An 18,668-nucleotide genomic window follows, 5' to 3' on the forward strand; every position below is an offset into this window, starting at 1 on the left:
TAAGTAAAGGTAAGGTAGAGAAGGCATGATAGGATGGTGATTAAAGGAAATGTGACATGGAGATTCATGTTTGAAGTAAGATTGGGAAGTTGGGTTGTCTAAAGATTGTTGTGGAGAGATAGTAAATAGAGTCCTAAGGTAATAAAGAGGTAGGGATGAGGAGTTAGTGATACAGTTGTGAAAAAGGAGGTTGGAAAAAAAGAGAAAGTAGGGAGTGTGGAGATGAATGAGTGGGTGGGGAGAATGAGGGAGGAAGTTGCATAAGCAGGAAAGGATGTGGCTATGAGATTATAACCCTAAGAGAAGTGGAGGTGGTTGGGAATGGGGGTAGGGTAGGGTAGGGGAGTGGAGTGAGCCCGAGCGAAGAGAAGGGCAAATGGAGCCAGCGGAGCCTGAGTCGACAAGAGTACGAAAAGTGAAGAGAAACAATCAGTCAGTAAGTAGAAAGTCAGAAAAGTGAAGTATTTCTTTAGAGTTGTAAGTTGAGATTTAGTGAGAGGGTAGAACTAAAGATGAAAAGACAAAAGAAGAAAAACAAGAGAGAGTTATGGTGGAAACAGGTAAGACTGTAAGGAAGAGACACTGTAGAGAGTTGGTAGTCAGGTGAGGGGGGGAAGAAGCTTAAGGACAGAGGAACACACAAGGCAGCTGGAAAGTAGTACCTAAGTTAGGCAGGAGTGGAAGGAAAGAGTAATGAGAATAGGTAGGTAGAGGGAGATAGAAATTAGAAGGATAAGAGAAGGAGTCCTGGGTCAGGTAGTTGAAGCAGAGAGTGGAACAGATTGCAGGGTGGAGGTGATGTGCAGTGTTAGTTGAAAGGAGGGTATACTAAGCAAATAGTCTAACTTTGGTGTATTAGCACTATAACTGCAATAAATGAAGTGGGGTGGCTGGGTGTAGCAGTCTTCAACTGGAGAGGTGTCTTCCCCTATGCCTTGGAGGTAGTTGGTGGTTTGTAGCAGCTCAAGTGGAGGACTCTAAAATCCTTAAAACTTCCTTAAAGCTGTGTGCACATCACCAGAGGAGGGGGACATCTATGGGAAAGGAGAGGAGTCAAAGACACAAACACAAACATAAATGACATAAACTCCAAACTCCTCAAACAGATACAGTGTATAGTATCAATACACCAAAATCATCTCATCCAGGCAAACTTCATAGGTTCTTAGGGTCATAGGAGGTTAATAGGCTAATGGCCTTAGGGCCTTTACAAGCCTAACCATATTATAGCCATATTCCCTAAACTGACCATGGTTAGATTGTCTTTATTTGCAGGGCAAGTCTATGATCAGCACCAACTGCCCTTTCCATGTGGGACACAGGTGCCACCCCAGGTTGAATTTATGGTCTTCCATTCAATTGTCTAGGTTGCACTTAAATAGGGTCATTGTGGAGCTCTGTTTCACATGAATCGGGAGTCTATTTCAGAGGAGCATCAATCTGTGGGAGACATATATGTCTCTCCAGCATGTTCTACTGATGTCACAGGCTACGTTGAGATCCCTGGAGTGAGTGACTCTTGTTCCATTTGATTTGCGGATGTGCAACATTTCCATGACAGTGCAGGGTCAGAGACTGCTCTGCAGGCGAGGCACAAATTGCCTCTCAGCAACCTGTAAGACACAGAGTACAGTGACAGGGCTTTCAGTCTTTCGTGTAGGTCATGTTTTGGAAACCTTGAATTGTCTTGGTGAGAAACCTCTGTGGTCTCTCCAGCTGCTGCAAGTGTCTGGTGATGTACATACAAAAGAGAGCATTGTACTCTATTAGTGGTCTGATGAGGGTCGAGTACAGAGGAGTTATAACATCCTTAGTCTTGGATGTGATGCCCTTCCTTATTAGAGGTGCAGTGTAGATGTCTTTCCTTACCACTGTGGGCACATGGTGATCAAAGTTTAGGTTGCTGTGTCCCAAATTGCACACCACTGGGTTTGAGCTTAGGGCGGTTCTGTCAATAATGTAATTGTTATATTGTAATATTGTAATTTGCAGGGACTTCCTCTTTGCCAAACAGGATAATAATGCACTTTTTTGCATCTAGTTTTAGTCTGTGGCTTTGGCAGCAATCAATTGTCTGTATTAGCCCCTTTTGTAATATATTAACATCATTGGAGGACTCAATGATTGTGCCCAGTTTGCAATCATCAGCAAACCTGTAAGCCACAGGCCATCTAATTTAGCTTGGACTTCCTAGAAATAGATTCTAAAAAGTAGGAGGCCCAGCACAGATCCTTGTGGTACACCACTTTTAATTGGTCTACTGGTAGAGGTGGACTCCCCAACTTTGACAGTATATGTTCTGTCAGTGAGCTAGTTGGCTACCCATCTAGTGACATATGGGTTAATTTCACAGCTGAGACAGTTTCTCAATGATAGCTGATTGGGGGATTGTGTCGAAAGCCTTGGCCAAGTGAAGATAGGTGGTATGTACTGTTTTGCCTTCATCCAGGGCTTTGATGACATTCTTGAAGAAGCCCATCAGGTTTAATAAGCATGATCTACCTTTAACAAAGTCAGAGTGGGTCAGGTCAAGAGTTTGAAGGCCCCCTATGTTCTTGTTGATAAGGTCCATGATGATTCTTTCCATGGCTTTGCAGATAAACCTGGTTAGGCTTATGGGTCTATATTTCTCAGGGTCAGTTGACTGACCCCCTTTGTGCAGGGGAATTTCTGTTGCTGTTCTTCACTCTGCTGGAACAAAGTCAGTGCTCAGGCTGCAGTTAAAAAGAGTGCCAAGTGGTTCCACTAGATCTTGTTTTAGATTGTTTGGTAAGTAGCCTGGGATGTTATCTGGTCCCATAGAGGTTGTGTTCTTGGCCTTGGAGAGCATAGATATAACCTGCTCTTTGGGGATGCTAGGTAGAGGACTCGTACTGGTGTCAGTTATGCTTTGGGGTATGGCTAGTGGGGATGGGGGGGGGGGTGACATTTACACCAAATGGAGTGTTTCTCCCAGGCTTCCACTGAAAATAGGCTCTGTCCTAATCAGACTTTTCTGGTCAAGAAATATTAAATAAATAAATAAATAAATGAATAAAGAAAAATAAACCAAATCTGTCAAATAGCAGGTTGGCAATTTCCTCGGGTTCAGTATGAGTAATAACATCCACTGTAAGTTCTTCACATAACTGGGAATTCCTTTTTAGATTATGGACATAGCTAAAGAATGTCTTATGATTATCCTTAGCTAGGAATGCTAATTTAGCCTCGTAACTAGCCTTGGATGACTTTACAAGATATCTGATTTGCTTGTTCAAGGTGTGGAGGGTATTCTTCCTCTGCTGAGTATGTTCCCTCTTGTTCTTAAAATACAGTTTATTCCTTTTGTTATATAACCTATTTATACTTGAGGTCCACCAGCTTGGCTTGTTTATAAGGGAGGACCTGGTTTTGACACGGTCAGGTACAGCTGAGTCTATACAGTTGTTTAAGTGGTTGCACAGGGCATCTGTGTAATCCTCTGCATAGAACTGATTGCTGGCTGTGTTGGCAGGGGTTTTGAAACCTTTTATACTGTTGCTTATTACGCTGTAGTTTGCTTTGGAGAAATTTTTCAGGTTTGTTTCTCCTGTGGGGGTGTCAGGTCTGATTGTTGTTTCAAACGAGACAGATTTATGCTTTGACCTTACCAGAGAGGGCAGCACACAGGTGGTAGTTCAGTGAACCCCCCATGATGGTGAGTAGCAAGTCCAGGACACTTGGGCCCCTTATGGGCGTGCAGATTAACTGTTCCAGGGAATTTGTACTGACAAACTCCAGGAACCTAAGGATGAGCATGTTTGTCCTTATATATGTCTCCCAATTGATGGAAGGATAGCTGAAATCTCCCATGCCAAAGTGTTTGGTTGTATAGTGAGTGACTCTAGCAAGTCCAGGTAGGTGGTGTGCTTCTCCTAGTTTATGGTGATGAACCTGTAGCTAGCTATGATGTGGTACAGTCTTTTCCCTATAATTAGTTGGACTTGGAGTAGCTCAACAAAGTTGTACTGTTTAACTAGTCTCAAGGTGTACTTGGTTTTATTGAAAGTGGATACACCTCTACCTTTGGTTCTTTCATGGTCATTTTGGACTCTTAATGCAGGGAAGGCATTGTAACCTTGCACGTCCTGGGTGCTCTCTGTGGCCTTGAACCATGTCTCTTTGACTGCAAAGATGTCAGCATCTTCCAAGGTGAGGAGTGCTTCCAGAGAATGCAGTTTCCTGTTTAGGTTCTTAGCATTAAGCAGCATGGCCTTGAGTTTGTCCTGAGTGGATACCCCTGGACTGATACCAGATGCTAAGCCAATTGTTGAAGTCAATGGGTGAAGGTAGAATGCTGCTTAGGGCTAGTGACATACCTGCCTGGAACATATAATTTGAGAGTTCGGTCATGTCTCTCTTCATATAGTCCAGAGAGGTACATCTCAAGTAATTCAACCAATATGTACTATGACAGACTCATAACAGTAATTTTGAGTGACTTGAGTGCATGCTTGATTTGATGGATCCTGGCACCTGACAGGCAGTTAACTGCGACCTTCTCTTTATCCAGCCAAGTGAGAGGGACATCTGTGTGTCTCACTATGGAGTCACTTATGACCAGGACATTTGGTTTTGAGGTATTTTGCCTTAGGGGCTTATTTGCTGAGACACTGGTATATATGTTGCAATGTGTAGTAGTTTCTATTTACATAGCAGTGTCTACAAGTTGCTTTTGCTTGGGAGGTGTCTGATCTTTTGGTAGGCTTCTATTGAGTACCTTCAAATATGTGGGTTTATGTGTTGTGACCTTGTTTTCTGTGAGAAGTGATGTATGTGTGCTGACAACCTGTTTGATGTCTGGTTTGTTGTTATGTGGGAGAACTGATTCCAAATCTTAGTGTAATTACATCTCTCACATATTGTATTTGTTTTAGGAATAAATTGTTGTGAATATAAATGAGGCAATTACTACATTGCCTCAGGATTCCCATGTCAATCAGGCTGGCTGAAGAAATGGTTGGAAACTGACCTTCCGTTATGTCAGGTTTTTACCATAACTAATTTCACCAGATTTAGATCTAGGATTAACAAATTGGATTATTCTATTGAAGACTAGGGATGAAATAAAACTAAGGCAACACTTCTCAGTGTTCAACTGAGTTGCCCACAATGCAGCAGGAAAGCTTGGGAGTATTCCACTAATAGACATCTTCTGGAAACTTGTCTTTCAAGGTGTTTGTGTCTGTACAGGGTATCGCTGAAATGTGACACTTAAATATAAACAAGAATAAACATTTCTAATCTAAACTGCTAATGGAAAAGCACACAATGTGCTTTCCTCCAGTAATCTCCAATTCAGCTGAGGCACAGACTACACACTTCTGCCACAAGGGCACAGAAAGGGCCCTCCTAAAGTAAGATGGCTGGAATAGTGCTCAAGTGGTCCAATACAGTTTAGCTTCAGAAGATCTAAAACTTTGGAAAAGAACAGAAAATGAAACCTCTGTCTTTTCCAAAAAAAAAAAAAGAGAGAGAGAGAGAGAGAGAGAGAGAGAGAGAGAGAGAGAGAAAATGCCTGCACACCCCTATAAATTACTGTGAGGTTTAATGGACAAGGTATTGTTAGGTTACAGCTAAATAGTTGTTTTCAGAAACAGCTATATAACCTTAGCCCAATAATTCCCTGTACACAAATTCTCATACTAAATATCTTCACAAAATTAGTTTAAAATCTAACCCTTCTATTTCAACTAGAGTACTACATCTGCAAAATGAATACTTTTATTTGTGAATCTACTGGCAATGATTATTTCCAAATCTTTAGTAACTAGATAAATATTATAATTAACCAAAGAGTTTGATCAGAAATTACAGTAGATTGTGAAAGTCTTGAAAAATCAGCATCGGGTACTATCCTTTTGTTTGGTTAAATCAAAAAAATGTACATACATTAAAGTAAAAATAAAAATCAACATAGATGTGGTTACAAATATTATATCCAGTTCAACCTAGGGAAACAATTCATAGAAATGAACCATGGTGCAGAAGTATAAGTAGGTAATCGGCATCTGGGGCCATCCTCTGGTCTGCTGCCAGTTTGTGCTACAAAGTGCTGCAGCACTCAGTGCTGACTACAAATGCAATACTAGCATTTATTTCTAAATGCCAGTATGCACAGAAGAGTGATTGGGACTGGACTATCACAAACCCTAAAACTTTACATCCAGGACACTGCACCTTTGCCTAAACCTAGCTACAGTTTTTGCCATAGTGTATCTTTGTCCTGTGTTTTCATTCTTAATTAAATCAGCATAGTTCTTTTTTTAAGTGGTCAACACCTAGGAAGGACAGAAGATAATACATCAGGCTCCCAAACTTTAATACTCTCTTTCCACTTCAGACAGCTTTGCTTCAGCTTTTGTCTTACAGGTCATTGGTTCCTAGGTAAGTACTAGGCTAGCTGCCTTTGTGGGCCATTTTAAGCCCAGCCAGTTTCTCTTTTTGTGCTCAAATTAACCTGTCCCATTTGGTTAAAGATTGGCATTACCCCTCCCATGGTGAATAATTATATACTCCTTATGAGACTACCTTAGATAATTTGAGGGGACTCCTTTAGGAGCTGCCTCTGTCCATTATAGTACAGGGGACAGTCCTGGGGTACATTTTCTGTTCCCCATCTATAGATACACAATGCCCTTAAATATGAACAGGGATGAACTTTGTTTTATGTGGATGGGGGTTTGTTCCACAGCAGCAGTATCCTCTGGGATATATGCCTGTCCCTCCTAACCGTCCTGTTGATGTTGCAGAAGAGGTTTACATCCCTAGACCAAATATTTCTGAAGCCATTTGACTTGTTAATGTGCAGTAAATCCATCAGTATTGGCTTGGAAGATGTCTTGTATGCCAGACACAGGTAATCTCTTAGCAGTCTGTGGGATATCAAGAATAGTGACAGGGGTCTGAGTCAGTCCATGTAAGACATGTTTATACTTTTAGTATGGCATCTTTGTGGGTGTTCCAGTTGTTGCAGATGCTTTGGCAGATACTTGCCAAAGGTGGCATTATATAGAGGGATTGTCACCCTTTGCTCAACCCTCATTAGACCAATGACATACCTAAATCTAGATACAATCCCTTTGTAATTTCCAGTATGGGAATGTCATTAATGAGCTTGATATACATTTTCAGACAATAAATGATCCATCTGCTCAGCACTACCACTAATGCGTGATGTTCAAGCCACTGCATGAACTATCAGAAAGTAAAATACAAAATCCAGCTCCATACAAAGTAAGCAAGGAAAATGACCTCAACAAAAGATGCAACTTCCTACATCTCTAACTACAAGTACTAAGAAACTAATGACAGCATGACACGCCACAAACCAAATGCAGTGTCCTCAGAATCATCATTCTCCAAAACAGCATAAAAAAGGATTTTATTCCATTATCTGGATAAGAGTGTACGTTTTCAAAATATAAAGAGTTTAACACAACACCATACCGAAGCTTTCTTTTCTTGTTTGCTGCCACATATTTAGTCACCCTAATACCAGTATTATTCACTGTGTGTAAGCACGTTAAGACAGAAAAGTGCCGTACAACTCAGTCTGCTGTTTACACTACATTCAATAAAACTGCCAACTGCTAATACTTCACATCACATTCTACCTCCTTTTACTGACATTTTGGACTGCATCGCAAGGTGCATTGCTAATATTATCAGCAAAATCAGCTGCATAACAACAATAACACAAATATTTAAAGAAAAGACATTTACCTTAATGAAAAGGTCAGTAGAACCCTGAAATTGTGTATATGTGGAGCTCAGCTGATTTAGATACACATCTACTGGTGTTAAACTTAACAGAACCCTGTCATTTGATATAATATTTCAATGCCATATGATGTATTTTGTGTGTTCTGAGCTACTGAAATACATCACTTTGTGTATAGAAATATTCTACCATGGTCTCTTTTACAGCTTGTTGTACTCAGAAAAATAATATTCAGTTTGACAAAGAGTGTAGAGGGTTTGAATAACTATTTTAGGAAATATAGGCAAGCAAATATATTGGTAAAACACAAAGTAGAGATTATACTCTGAATAGATTTATCTCACTATATTATGACTTTTTTGAGGTACTGGTCTTTACATTTTAAAGTACCTTATCTTTCTATAAATTCACACTGTTGCCATTTATGAATATTTAGTCTCTATATTATGCATGAACAGCAGATGCTTAATACACTGTTAAAGAAAATAAGTCATATTAACAAGAACATAATCCTTATAAACCAAAAATGTGGATATGCACAATAAAATGATTTGCATAGTCATTTGTCAAATCACTGTTAATTCTGTATAATTTAAATTACAGCTATACATGCATAACACTGGAGTTGTAGAAATTATTTATACTAAGGTAGGAATGCATGTCCATTCTTACGTTAATGATGGCATCTGTTTGAATATAATCCATATCAGAATCTCTTAATCCAAGTTCTTTTCCATCTCTTTGAGCGGTGCTCACTATACCAGTTGTAACTGTGTTTTGCAGTGCAAAAGGGCTCCCTATAGCGACAACAAATTCTCCAGGTCTTAGGTCAGTAGACTGTCCCAGGAGTAGCACTGGTAGCTTTTTCTGTAAAAAAAAAAAGAAAAACGAAACAAAAAAAAATAAATGTCTAGGTCTTATTAATAATAGCCAGCTAAATACAGATTTTAAATGATTGCAATGCTGTGAAGCAAACAAATTACTTAGATTTTTAGTCCAGTACACACATAAAAAGACAGAGAGTTTACTCATAAGAGTTAATTAAATGAGGTTATCCTATATGCAGACAAAACACGGGGGATGTTGCCTGATGTATTTATTGTATTTATGATTGTGATGCCCGTGCCCTGGCCCAGCAATCAAGGAGCCTCAATCCTCTCCACTAACACCAGTGAGGGGTGCCATATAGTCTGGGGCTGGTTTCTCCCTTTCTCTCCAGGTCCCCAATAAGACTCCCTACTGGTACAGCTATAGGGTCCAGATCTCAGCCTAGTGGGCAAGCTAAACCTCCAGCACCCTCTCTGTCCAACCAGTGCTTTGTGTCCCTGCCCAAGTAGCTGACACACACTTTGAGATGAGTTATATTCAACCACACAGACACTCCTGGGGAAGTCTGGCACAGGTTCTCCATCTGTACCCTTTTTATGCCCAGTCTAAAAGGTAGTACCAGCTGCCACCACCCACTAATATCAGCTACTCAAAGGCCCTTCTAAAAGGGTGTCCAATTATTACTGTGCAATATTATTATCCAAATGGTAAGTGTGACTGAACAGTCAAGGCTTATTAGAGTGACTTGGTACAGTATCACTATATACATGCAATGTACTCTAGAGCTTAAATTAACTCTACATAAAACAGCCACAGTTGAAAGGTTTAAAAATATTTAATAATAAATAACAAAAGCAGAACACAATACTTCTTACTACACAGTGCTTGTCAAGAGTTCAGAGATCACAGAGAAATACTTAAAATAATACGGTAGAAAGGTTATTACATCACAGACAACAAACTAGTCTAATCTTCCTATTTCTGAGTTATATCTAATAGAAAACACAATTCTAAATAACTTACATATAGAGCAAGACAGCACTGGTGATGTTGGATGTTCTCAAGACAAATGCTCTGAGCTCTCTGATTCTCTCTCTTTAAACTGATAACACAGAGCTGCTTCACATTACATCATTCTTCACACTTCTCTGGTCTTCCCAGGCTAATCAAAACTATATTTACATTCTTTACACTTGGTCAGAAATCAGAGCAATAATGGACATTTATACATGCAAATTCTAGCCATTAACTGTGGTCTTAAAACAATAGGTATGATGCCTCCCTCTAGACATACTGGCTCCAAATTTTGACATCAAAGACAGTCATGAAATGCTTGACTTAGCTTTCTTACAGCAGAGTGCACTGTTGATACATTTTTGCAGTTCAATATACAATGCAGTTTTTTCACATTCACGATAACAAGCCTGTGGCATACATTAATATTTACAAATGACAGAATTATCTACAATATTCTATCTGGCTAGGCTGGCAGCTTTCACATATCTTCACACATCTCTCCCACTGAAGAACTCAAGCTAGTTTTTCAAGTGACCCTTGACAAACGTTCCTTGAGAGGGTTAGGTCTGTCTGAGTATACCTTACCCTATTCCCTGTTATGAGAGCCCATCTGCGTTGGCATTGCTAATCCCACTGAGGTGGTCCACTGACATATCATATGCTTGCAACCCTAGGCTCCATCTTAGCAACTTGGCATTTTGCTGGCTGGCGCTGTTCTTCCTTGTCAGGTCTGGGTGCAGAGCAGCTATGGTACTACAACTAGGGATGAACTTTCTGTAGTACCCTGCAGTCTCTAAGAATGCCCTCACCTGCTTTTTGGTAACAGGTGGAGGCCAAACCTGAATGGCTTCCACTTTGACAGGTTCTGGCCTGATCCTACCACTCTCCACTCTATGTCCCAGGTAGGAGACCCCCCTGCCATACCTACCTGACATTTGCTGTGCTTAATGGTCAACCCTGCCCTATGTAGCCTGCCCAGCACCTTCCTGACATGTTGAAGGTGCTCTTGCCAGGAATGGCTGTAGTTGGCAATATCATCTAGGTAAGCAAGGGCAAACCCTCCTGCTCCTGCTAGGATATGATCTACCAGCCTCTGGAAAGTTGCTGGGGCATTTTTCATCCCAAAGGGCATCTTTGTGAACTCATACAATCCAAAAAGAGTCACAAAGGCTGACCTATCTCTAGCACTGGGAGTCAAGGGCACCTGCCAGTAACCCTTGGTAAGATCAATGGTTGTAAGATACTTAGTCCCACCCAGATGATCTAGGGCCTCATCTGTCCTAAGCACAGGGTAAGCATCTGACTCTGTGTGATTATTTAATTTCCTGTAGTCCAGAAAGAACCTGGTGCTGACATTCTTCTTTGGACCAGCACCACTGGGGAGGCCCAGGGACTGTTGGACTCTTTAATTACAGCTAGTTCCAACATCTCCTGTATCTCCTCCCTCATAGTCTGTTTGACTCTCTCAGGCACCCTATAAGGTGCCTGCCTAATAGGCCTTTGGGGTTCTGTATCCACCGGATGCTGCACCAGGTGGGTGCATCCTGGTTTCCCAGTGAATATGTCCCCAAACTCCTGTACCACTGCTCAGATTTCTTGAACCTGGGTAGGAGATAGCTGCTGGGACATTGCTACCCCTTCCACTGAGGTGTCAGTCCAAGCCTCAGTGAGGAGATCAGTCACCAGATCTCCCTCAGACTCCTCCTGCAATCCACTGCAAATGCTCAGCACAAGGGCCTCCTTATCATGGCAAGGTGTCATCATGTTAACAAGGTACAATTTGTGCCCCTGCCTTCTGCCTCACAGTTCCACCATGTAGTTAACATCACTTACCTTTCCTACCACCTTAGAGCGTCCCTCCCAAGCTGCTTGCAGCTTGTTGTGTCTGACAGGAATGAGAACCATTACCTGCAGCATACCCTCTAGCTTGAGCATTCCTGTCATGCCACACCTTTTTCTGTTGATGGGCTTCTGCCAGGTTCTCATGGGCAAAGCTCATGTGTTCCCTGAGCCTTGTCCTGAGGTTAAGGACATATGCTACAACAGACTCCTTGTGAGGTTCACACACACCTTCCCACTCATCTCAAATTAAATCTAGAGGTCCCCCCACCCTATGCCCATGCAAAAACTCAAAGGGTGTAAAACCTGTGGATTCCTGGGGAACCTCTATGTAAGCAAACAACAGATGGGGCAAATATTTGTCCCACTCCCTCTTGAACTGGTCTGAAAATGGCTGTAGCATGGACTTGATTGTAGAGTTTAACCTCTCAACAAGACCATTAGTCTGGGGATGCTAGGGGTGGTCTTCAGGTGCTTCACCCCACAGGACTTCCACAGACAAGCTAGCAGGTCTGACATAAAATTGGCACTTCTGTCAGTCAGTATTTCTTTTGGGAAACCTACCCTGCTAAAAATCTCTAACAAAGCATTTGCCACCTTCTCTGCCTCAATGGAGGTCAAATCCACATCCTCAGGGTATTGTGTAGCATAATCCACTACCACTAGGATATCCTTTTTCCTTGTGGAACTTGGGGTACTCAGAGGCCCCACAATAGCCACAGCTACCCTCTGAAATGACTCCTCAATCACAAGCAAAGGCATCAAATGAGCTCTCACCTTGTCTCCAGCCTTGCCTACCTTTTGGCACTGCTCACAGGTCCTGCAGTACCCTGTTACATCCCTGGAAATTCCAGGCCAATAGAATTTCTGCATAATACATCTCTTTGTAAGTTTTATGCCCATATGACTTGCAAAGGGAATATCATGGGCTATGGCGAAAAGTGCCAGATGGTAGTCTCTAGGCACTACCAACTGCTGTACCCTCTCACCTTCTAGCCCTCCCTCAGGGGTCCACTCTTTATACAGTAACCCTTTGTCCCAGTATACAGATTCCCCCTTCCCTTGATAATCAGGTCCCTCATTAGCTACCTCTCTCAAGCCTTGCAATGTAGGGTCTGAGAGCTGAGCCTGTCTCAACTCTCTTTTTGTAACCCTCCCAGCTCCCCTTCCACAGGAAGTCTGACATCCTCTGACAGTGTTGGCTCACTGTCAGCCTGGGTACTACTACTCACCTGTACCTTTGCAGTCACTCTATACAAGGAAACATCAGTACCCACAAGCAGGTGTGGCTCATCCCCAATCTCACTGCTACAGAGTAGCTTCCTCCCTGAAGTAACCACCTCACCATTCCTGGCTGCAAGTATGCAGTCTGTCTGGGTCTCCCCCAGGCTACCAGACCCTCATGCTTGTCTCCTAGCCTAACTCTGTGTAACTGCATAAGCACATGGTACTGCCTCATCCAAATCCTTCCCTAGCAGGACATCTGCAGGATGGTAGTTCTGTACCCTGGTTGTCTCAAGACAACCTACTATTGGAATTTTGTATTCCCCACCAACTGGCTCTCTCACCTTTTTTCCCCACCTTGCCTCCGTGGACATCTGTATGCCACATGGCCTCACTGGTTGCATTGAAAACATTTAACCCTAGGGCCCGGACGTGTACCTGGATTAGTGGCTTCCCCTGCTACTGGCAGATTCTTTTGGGACAGTCTGTGCTGCCTGCCATGGGTTCCTTTAGACTCATGAGCAGTACTGGGGGTCCCTTTCCTGTGCAGGGATGCCCTGCTTGCTAGGTATAGGTCTGCCTTCTTCCCCAACTCATCTGAAGTAGCACACTGTCTATCAGCTAACCAGATCCTCATGTCCTCAGGCAAAGTGCTAAGGGCTTGTTCCCTCAACAAATGGTCTGCCAGCCCTTCAAAAGTGGTGACTTGGCATCCACTCACCCACATATGAAAATAAGTGCTCAGTTCAGCAACATATTCACATACACTTTCATCTGCGCATCTATGCTCACAAAACTTTTTCCTATATGTTTCAGGTGTTAGCTTAAAACATTCTAACAAGCAATGCTTAACAATAGTGTAATTAAAATAGTCAACGTCAGACATTTTAGACAACACAGTTACAGCTTTACCATGTAGTAAGGGGGTCAGGAACCATACCCAGAGCTTTTGGTCAACATCATAATGTTTACATACCCTCTCAAACATATGAATGAAACATCAAAATGATCCCCCCTCTTTAAACTGAGGAAGAAATATACTGACCTTTTGTGCTTCTAGGGTACAGTTACTCACTTCCCCATTGCCTCCATGACTCTGGTGAAGTCAGCATCTCCTTCTCATGCTGCCTCTGCCTCTACTTTTCCTCAGCTTCCAGGCATAGCAGTTTCTCTTTCTACTCAGCCTGCAGACATCTCAGTCTCACAGCTGCTTATATTTCCAAATGCCTGGCCTCCAACTCAAGTCTCTTTATCTCCAGATGGATTTGCAAGTCCTCTGCAGAAAGGTTGAGCTGTCCATTCTCTGAGGGTGGTACATCTCCACTGCCAGTCTGATCATCCTACTGGTTGCTGTTTTCTGATGCAACTGTGACCAAAGCTGCAATCAGATCTGCCTTAGTCAGGTTTCCATGCACCAGTCCCCTAGTCTGACACATCTCAGCCAGCTGGCTCCTTGTCAGCTTTCCGTACTCCTCTGCTGACATGCTGCCTGCTCTGCCTGACTAACTAAGCTAACAAAAGAAATAAAACAATTGTGATCTGAATTCTGAGTATTCACTGTGTGGCTGATTTAGAGTACAAAACACTTTCATTGATCACTGTACACAAGCTACAGGAATTCACTCTACCCAAACCACTACAACCCAATTAGTATTTGCCAACCAATTAATATATGGTGTGGATATCCCACCACTGCCAAACTATTAATATATGACACCTGTGCCCTGGCCCAGCAATCAAGGAGCCTTTAACACCAGTGAGGGGTGTCCATATAGGAAAGGATAATAAATACACACACAGCAAAGTACAATTTCCCTTAAGAGTACACAGAGATCACAGTCAGTCTGAAGCTGGTTTCTCCCTTTCTCATCAGGTCCCCAGTAAGACTCCCCACTGGCACAGCTATAGGGTTCAGATCTCAGCCTAGTGGGCAAGTTAAACCTCCAGCACCCTCTTTGTCCAACCAGTGCTTTGTGTCCCTGCCTAAGTAGCTGACACACACACACTTTGCGATAAGAGTTATATACAACCACACAGACACTCCTCCAGCTGTGCCCCTTTTCTGCCCAGTCTAAAAGGTAGTACCAGCTGCCACCACCCACTAATATCAGCTACTCAAAGGCCCTTATGAAAGGGTGTCCAATTATTACTGTGTAATATTATTATCCAAATGATAAGTGTGACTGAACAGTCAAGGCTTATTAGAGTGTCTTGGTACAGTATCACTATATACATGCAGTGTACTCTAGAGCTTAAATTAACTCTACATAAAACAGCCACAGTCGAAAGGTTTAAAAAATATTTAATAATAAATAATAAAAAATAAAAACAGAGACAATACTTCTTACTACACCATGCTAGTCAAGAGTTCAGAGATAAGAGACAAATGCTTAAAATAATACGGTAGAAAAGTTCTGACATCACAGAAAAACTAGTCTAATCTTCCTATTTTCTAGCTATATCTAAGAGAAAACACATTTCTAAATAACTTACATATAGAACAAAGCAGTGCTGGTGATGTTGGATGTTCTCAAGACAAAATGCTCTGAGCTCTCTGATTCTCTCTCTTTAAATTGGAAACACAGAGCTGCTTCACATGACATCATTCTTTACACTTCTGTGGTGTTCTCAGGCTAACTGAAACTACATTTACATTCTTTACATTTGTTCAGAAAGCAGACCAATAAAGGACATTTATACATTCAAATTCTAGCCATTAACTGTGGCCTTAAAACAATAGTCAGGATGCCTCCCTCTAGACATATCAGCTCTGAATTTTGACATCAAAGACCATCATGAAATGCTTGACTTAGCTTTCTTATAGTAGAGTGCACTGTTGTTACATTTTTTCAGTTCTATATCCAATGCAGTCTTTTCACGTTTAAGAGAACAAGCCTCTGGCTTATATTAATATTTACAAATGACAGAATTATCTACAAAATTATATCTGGCTAGGCCAGCAGCCTTCACCTATCTTCACAATGATGCTGTTACTGAAACCACACCTGAGCAGTGATTCATATGAAGGATAGCACATGTAAGTCCTGCTTTGATCACAATATGATACAGAACTGTATGTATGTTCCTGCTAATACCTACAGAGGACATCATGACAGATTAAATCAATGAGCATATCTGGAATTGACAAAACAGACATGACCTGCAATGAACTTTCCATGACTTTTGCAAGTTGAACCAAAAACAGCAGAAAAAATGTTTTTTACAAGGGTAGCCAGCATGAGAATTTACAGAAATTGAAGAAAAGTGTCCCATTTCTCAACTTAGCTTTTGTTATAGTGTTTTTTATGAAGCACTTTACAATGTAAATTATCAATCTTTAAAATGCTAAAGGTTTAGAATATACTATGAAAGCAAATGCTAAATTATTCTTACATAATATGGCTACATATTAATATTACATTATAGCTGATAAACCATGAACAAGAACTCAGCTCCACCAAGACCAAAATTATGCTTTTTGGAACTCTACAGAAAATTTACGAAACACCTGACTCAACTATCTTTGAACTACACAACCATTACATAGACAACCTTCATCTTCAAATACCTAGGACTGTGGCTTGATCAGTTTCTAAACCTCTATTTCCACATAGACAAAGGGAGAGCCAAAATAAACTCCCTACTTTTCTGGGCCAAAACAGATTTCCTCTTTTCTATCCCAGAAGCCAGAGCAGCAACTGACAAAGGAGTTCTCCTTTCTCAGCTTGAATTTGTGCTCCCAGTTTTTGCTAATGCCTCCAAGAAAAGCATTGCCACACTATAGGCTATCTTTAACAGCATCTGCTGCTTCATTACAAACTCACCATTATGTGAGCATCACCGTAACACCCAGAAAAAGACAAATGGCTATCCATAAATCAAAAATTGAACCTAACTTTAGGATCCCAGCACTACAACCTACTGCAGCTTTGCACACTTACTCCCCTTACAGCTGGACTTCACAAAAAAAACTGCTCTTACAAGCTGAGACACTACTCACAAGCCACACCAACTGTCACTAACTCCAGAACCAAAATCCACAGTAATACACATGCTTTCCCTTCTCTGGCAAGTTCTACCCATCGACATTAAGGAAATCAACACATATTCCAAATTCAGAATACAATACCAAAAGCACTTCCTCATCCATGACAAATGCTCCTGCTTCAGCACAAAACATATCACATAATGTATCTCCTTTCTGAGACTCTTCTTCTCTCTTAGGATTCACTGCAGATTGACCCACTTCAGAAACTAATGTATATACTGTACTTTGCAATGTGCTTGCTCACTGGACTGTGTATACATAGTTTAGTCTGAGCTATTTTGTTATTACTTACATTTCTATATTTTTTGTTTATGAAATAGTTTGCATTTCACCTGGGCTGTGCCTGAAATTAGTCAATACTGATCAGTGAACTACCTGGGTAAATAAACAAACAAACAAATAAATAAACAAATTAATTATTTAAACATAGTAGACAGCAGTCACAGACTTCAAAACTATTTTACTAAACATTTCAGTCTATAAAGAACTATATAAATAATATATTCTAAAAAATGATACAATAGCCATCCTCATCAATCATTCATGAATCGTACACCCCTAACATCTGGAAACAATCTTACACATACCTCTCAACCTCTTAGTCCAAAAAATCTGGACAAAGCTTGACAGAATGGGGGGGACAAAGGCCCAAAAATAGGGACATATTTTAAATATTGCTCTTATAAACTTAGAAAGTTGCTAGAGTAACAGGGTTTGAATTAACTTACATTTTCTGAAGGGATATGAAATCTGAAATTCAGAGCTCTAGTACTTACTTCTCTCACTTGTCTAGAGGAAAATAATGATGACCCAGGCATCACCAGTCCAGTCTTCTCTTTCGAGCATCCAACGGACAGCCTCGGTGTCTCTTTACCCAGGTCCCACCAAGATGTCTATCCCAGTCCTCTTCACTCCAGGCTGTCCAAGGGACAGCACCCAGTGTTCTTTCCCCCAGGCATCCACGTTGGGACAGCCAGTGTTCTCTGCCCAGGCATGTCCAAGGACCAGCTCCCCAGTGTTCTTCCCAGGCATGTCCACGGGACAGCTCCCAGTGTTCCCTTACCCAGGCATGTCCACGGGACAGCTCCCAGTGTTCCCTTACCCAGGCATGTCCACGGGACAGCTCCCAGTGTTCCCTTACCCAGGCATGTCCACAGGACAGCTCCCAGTGTTCCCTTACCCAGGCATGTCCAAGGGACAGCTCCCGGTGTTCTCTCCTGTCTACCTGATGAATCTGGGCATCGTGGGGCAATGTAGCAATTGCCTCATAAACACTGACAACCCTCTCCTCCTACCACCCAACACTACAACCTGTGAGAGATGCATTTATCTAGCCAAACTGGAGGCAAAGCTCTCTCAACCCAAGACTGAACCACACTCATCACATAGTCCCATTATACCTACACCACCAAAACCCACACATAGATACACAAAAACATTCTTGGAGGCTCTCAATAAGTATCTGCCCAAGCAACAGAGACCTCCAAAAAAAAATTCAAGCAACCTCCACCCCTCAACACAACCCAAAATACACATAACACACAGACCCAGTGTGCCACTCAACCACAGCCCATAAGGCAAAACAATGTGCCTAACACATTAGTCATAAGTGACTCTATACTCAGCCACACTGATGTTCCACTCACCAGAATAGACATGGAGAAGGCTTCTGTAAGCTGTCTGTCGAGTGCCAGGATCTGCCACATAACCCATGCACTAAGGTCACTCCACAACAAGTACAAATAGGACTCCAGTCATTGTCCATGTTGGTGTGAATGACCTGAGACACACCTCCCTGGTTTACATGAAAAGAGACATGGAGGAGCTCTCGGATCTTGTAATCCAGGCAGGTATGATCCTATCCCTGAGTAGCATCCTACCTTCATCCAGAATGATACCGCATTACAAGGACAAAATGATTGACTTCAAGAATTGGCTAAGCTTCTGGTGTCATTCTAAGGGATCCAGTAT

General features: G+C 41.8%; 1 protein-coding gene across 1 annotated transcript in view; it reads right to left on the minus strand.

Moving 5' to 3' along the window:
• Positions 1 to 18,668, minus strand: part of HTRA3 (HtrA serine peptidase 3) — a 700,273-nt gene that overhangs the window by 474,841 nt on the left and 206,764 nt on the right. The window contains exon 4 of the mRNA XM_044062803.1: positions 8,414 to 8,608. Coding sequence (XP_043918738.1) covers positions 8,414 to 8,608 — 195 coding nt within the window. The remainder of the gene's footprint in view (positions 1 to 8,413; positions 8,609 to 18,668) is intronic.

Source organism: Protopterus annectens, chromosome 2.part1, assembly GCF_019279795.1.
Source record: "Protopterus annectens isolate FY-2018-M chromosome 2.part1, PAN1.0, whole genome shotgun sequence".
In the NCBI taxonomy this organism is placed as follows: Eukaryota; Metazoa; Chordata; order Ceratodontiformes; family Protopteridae; genus Protopterus; species Protopterus annectens.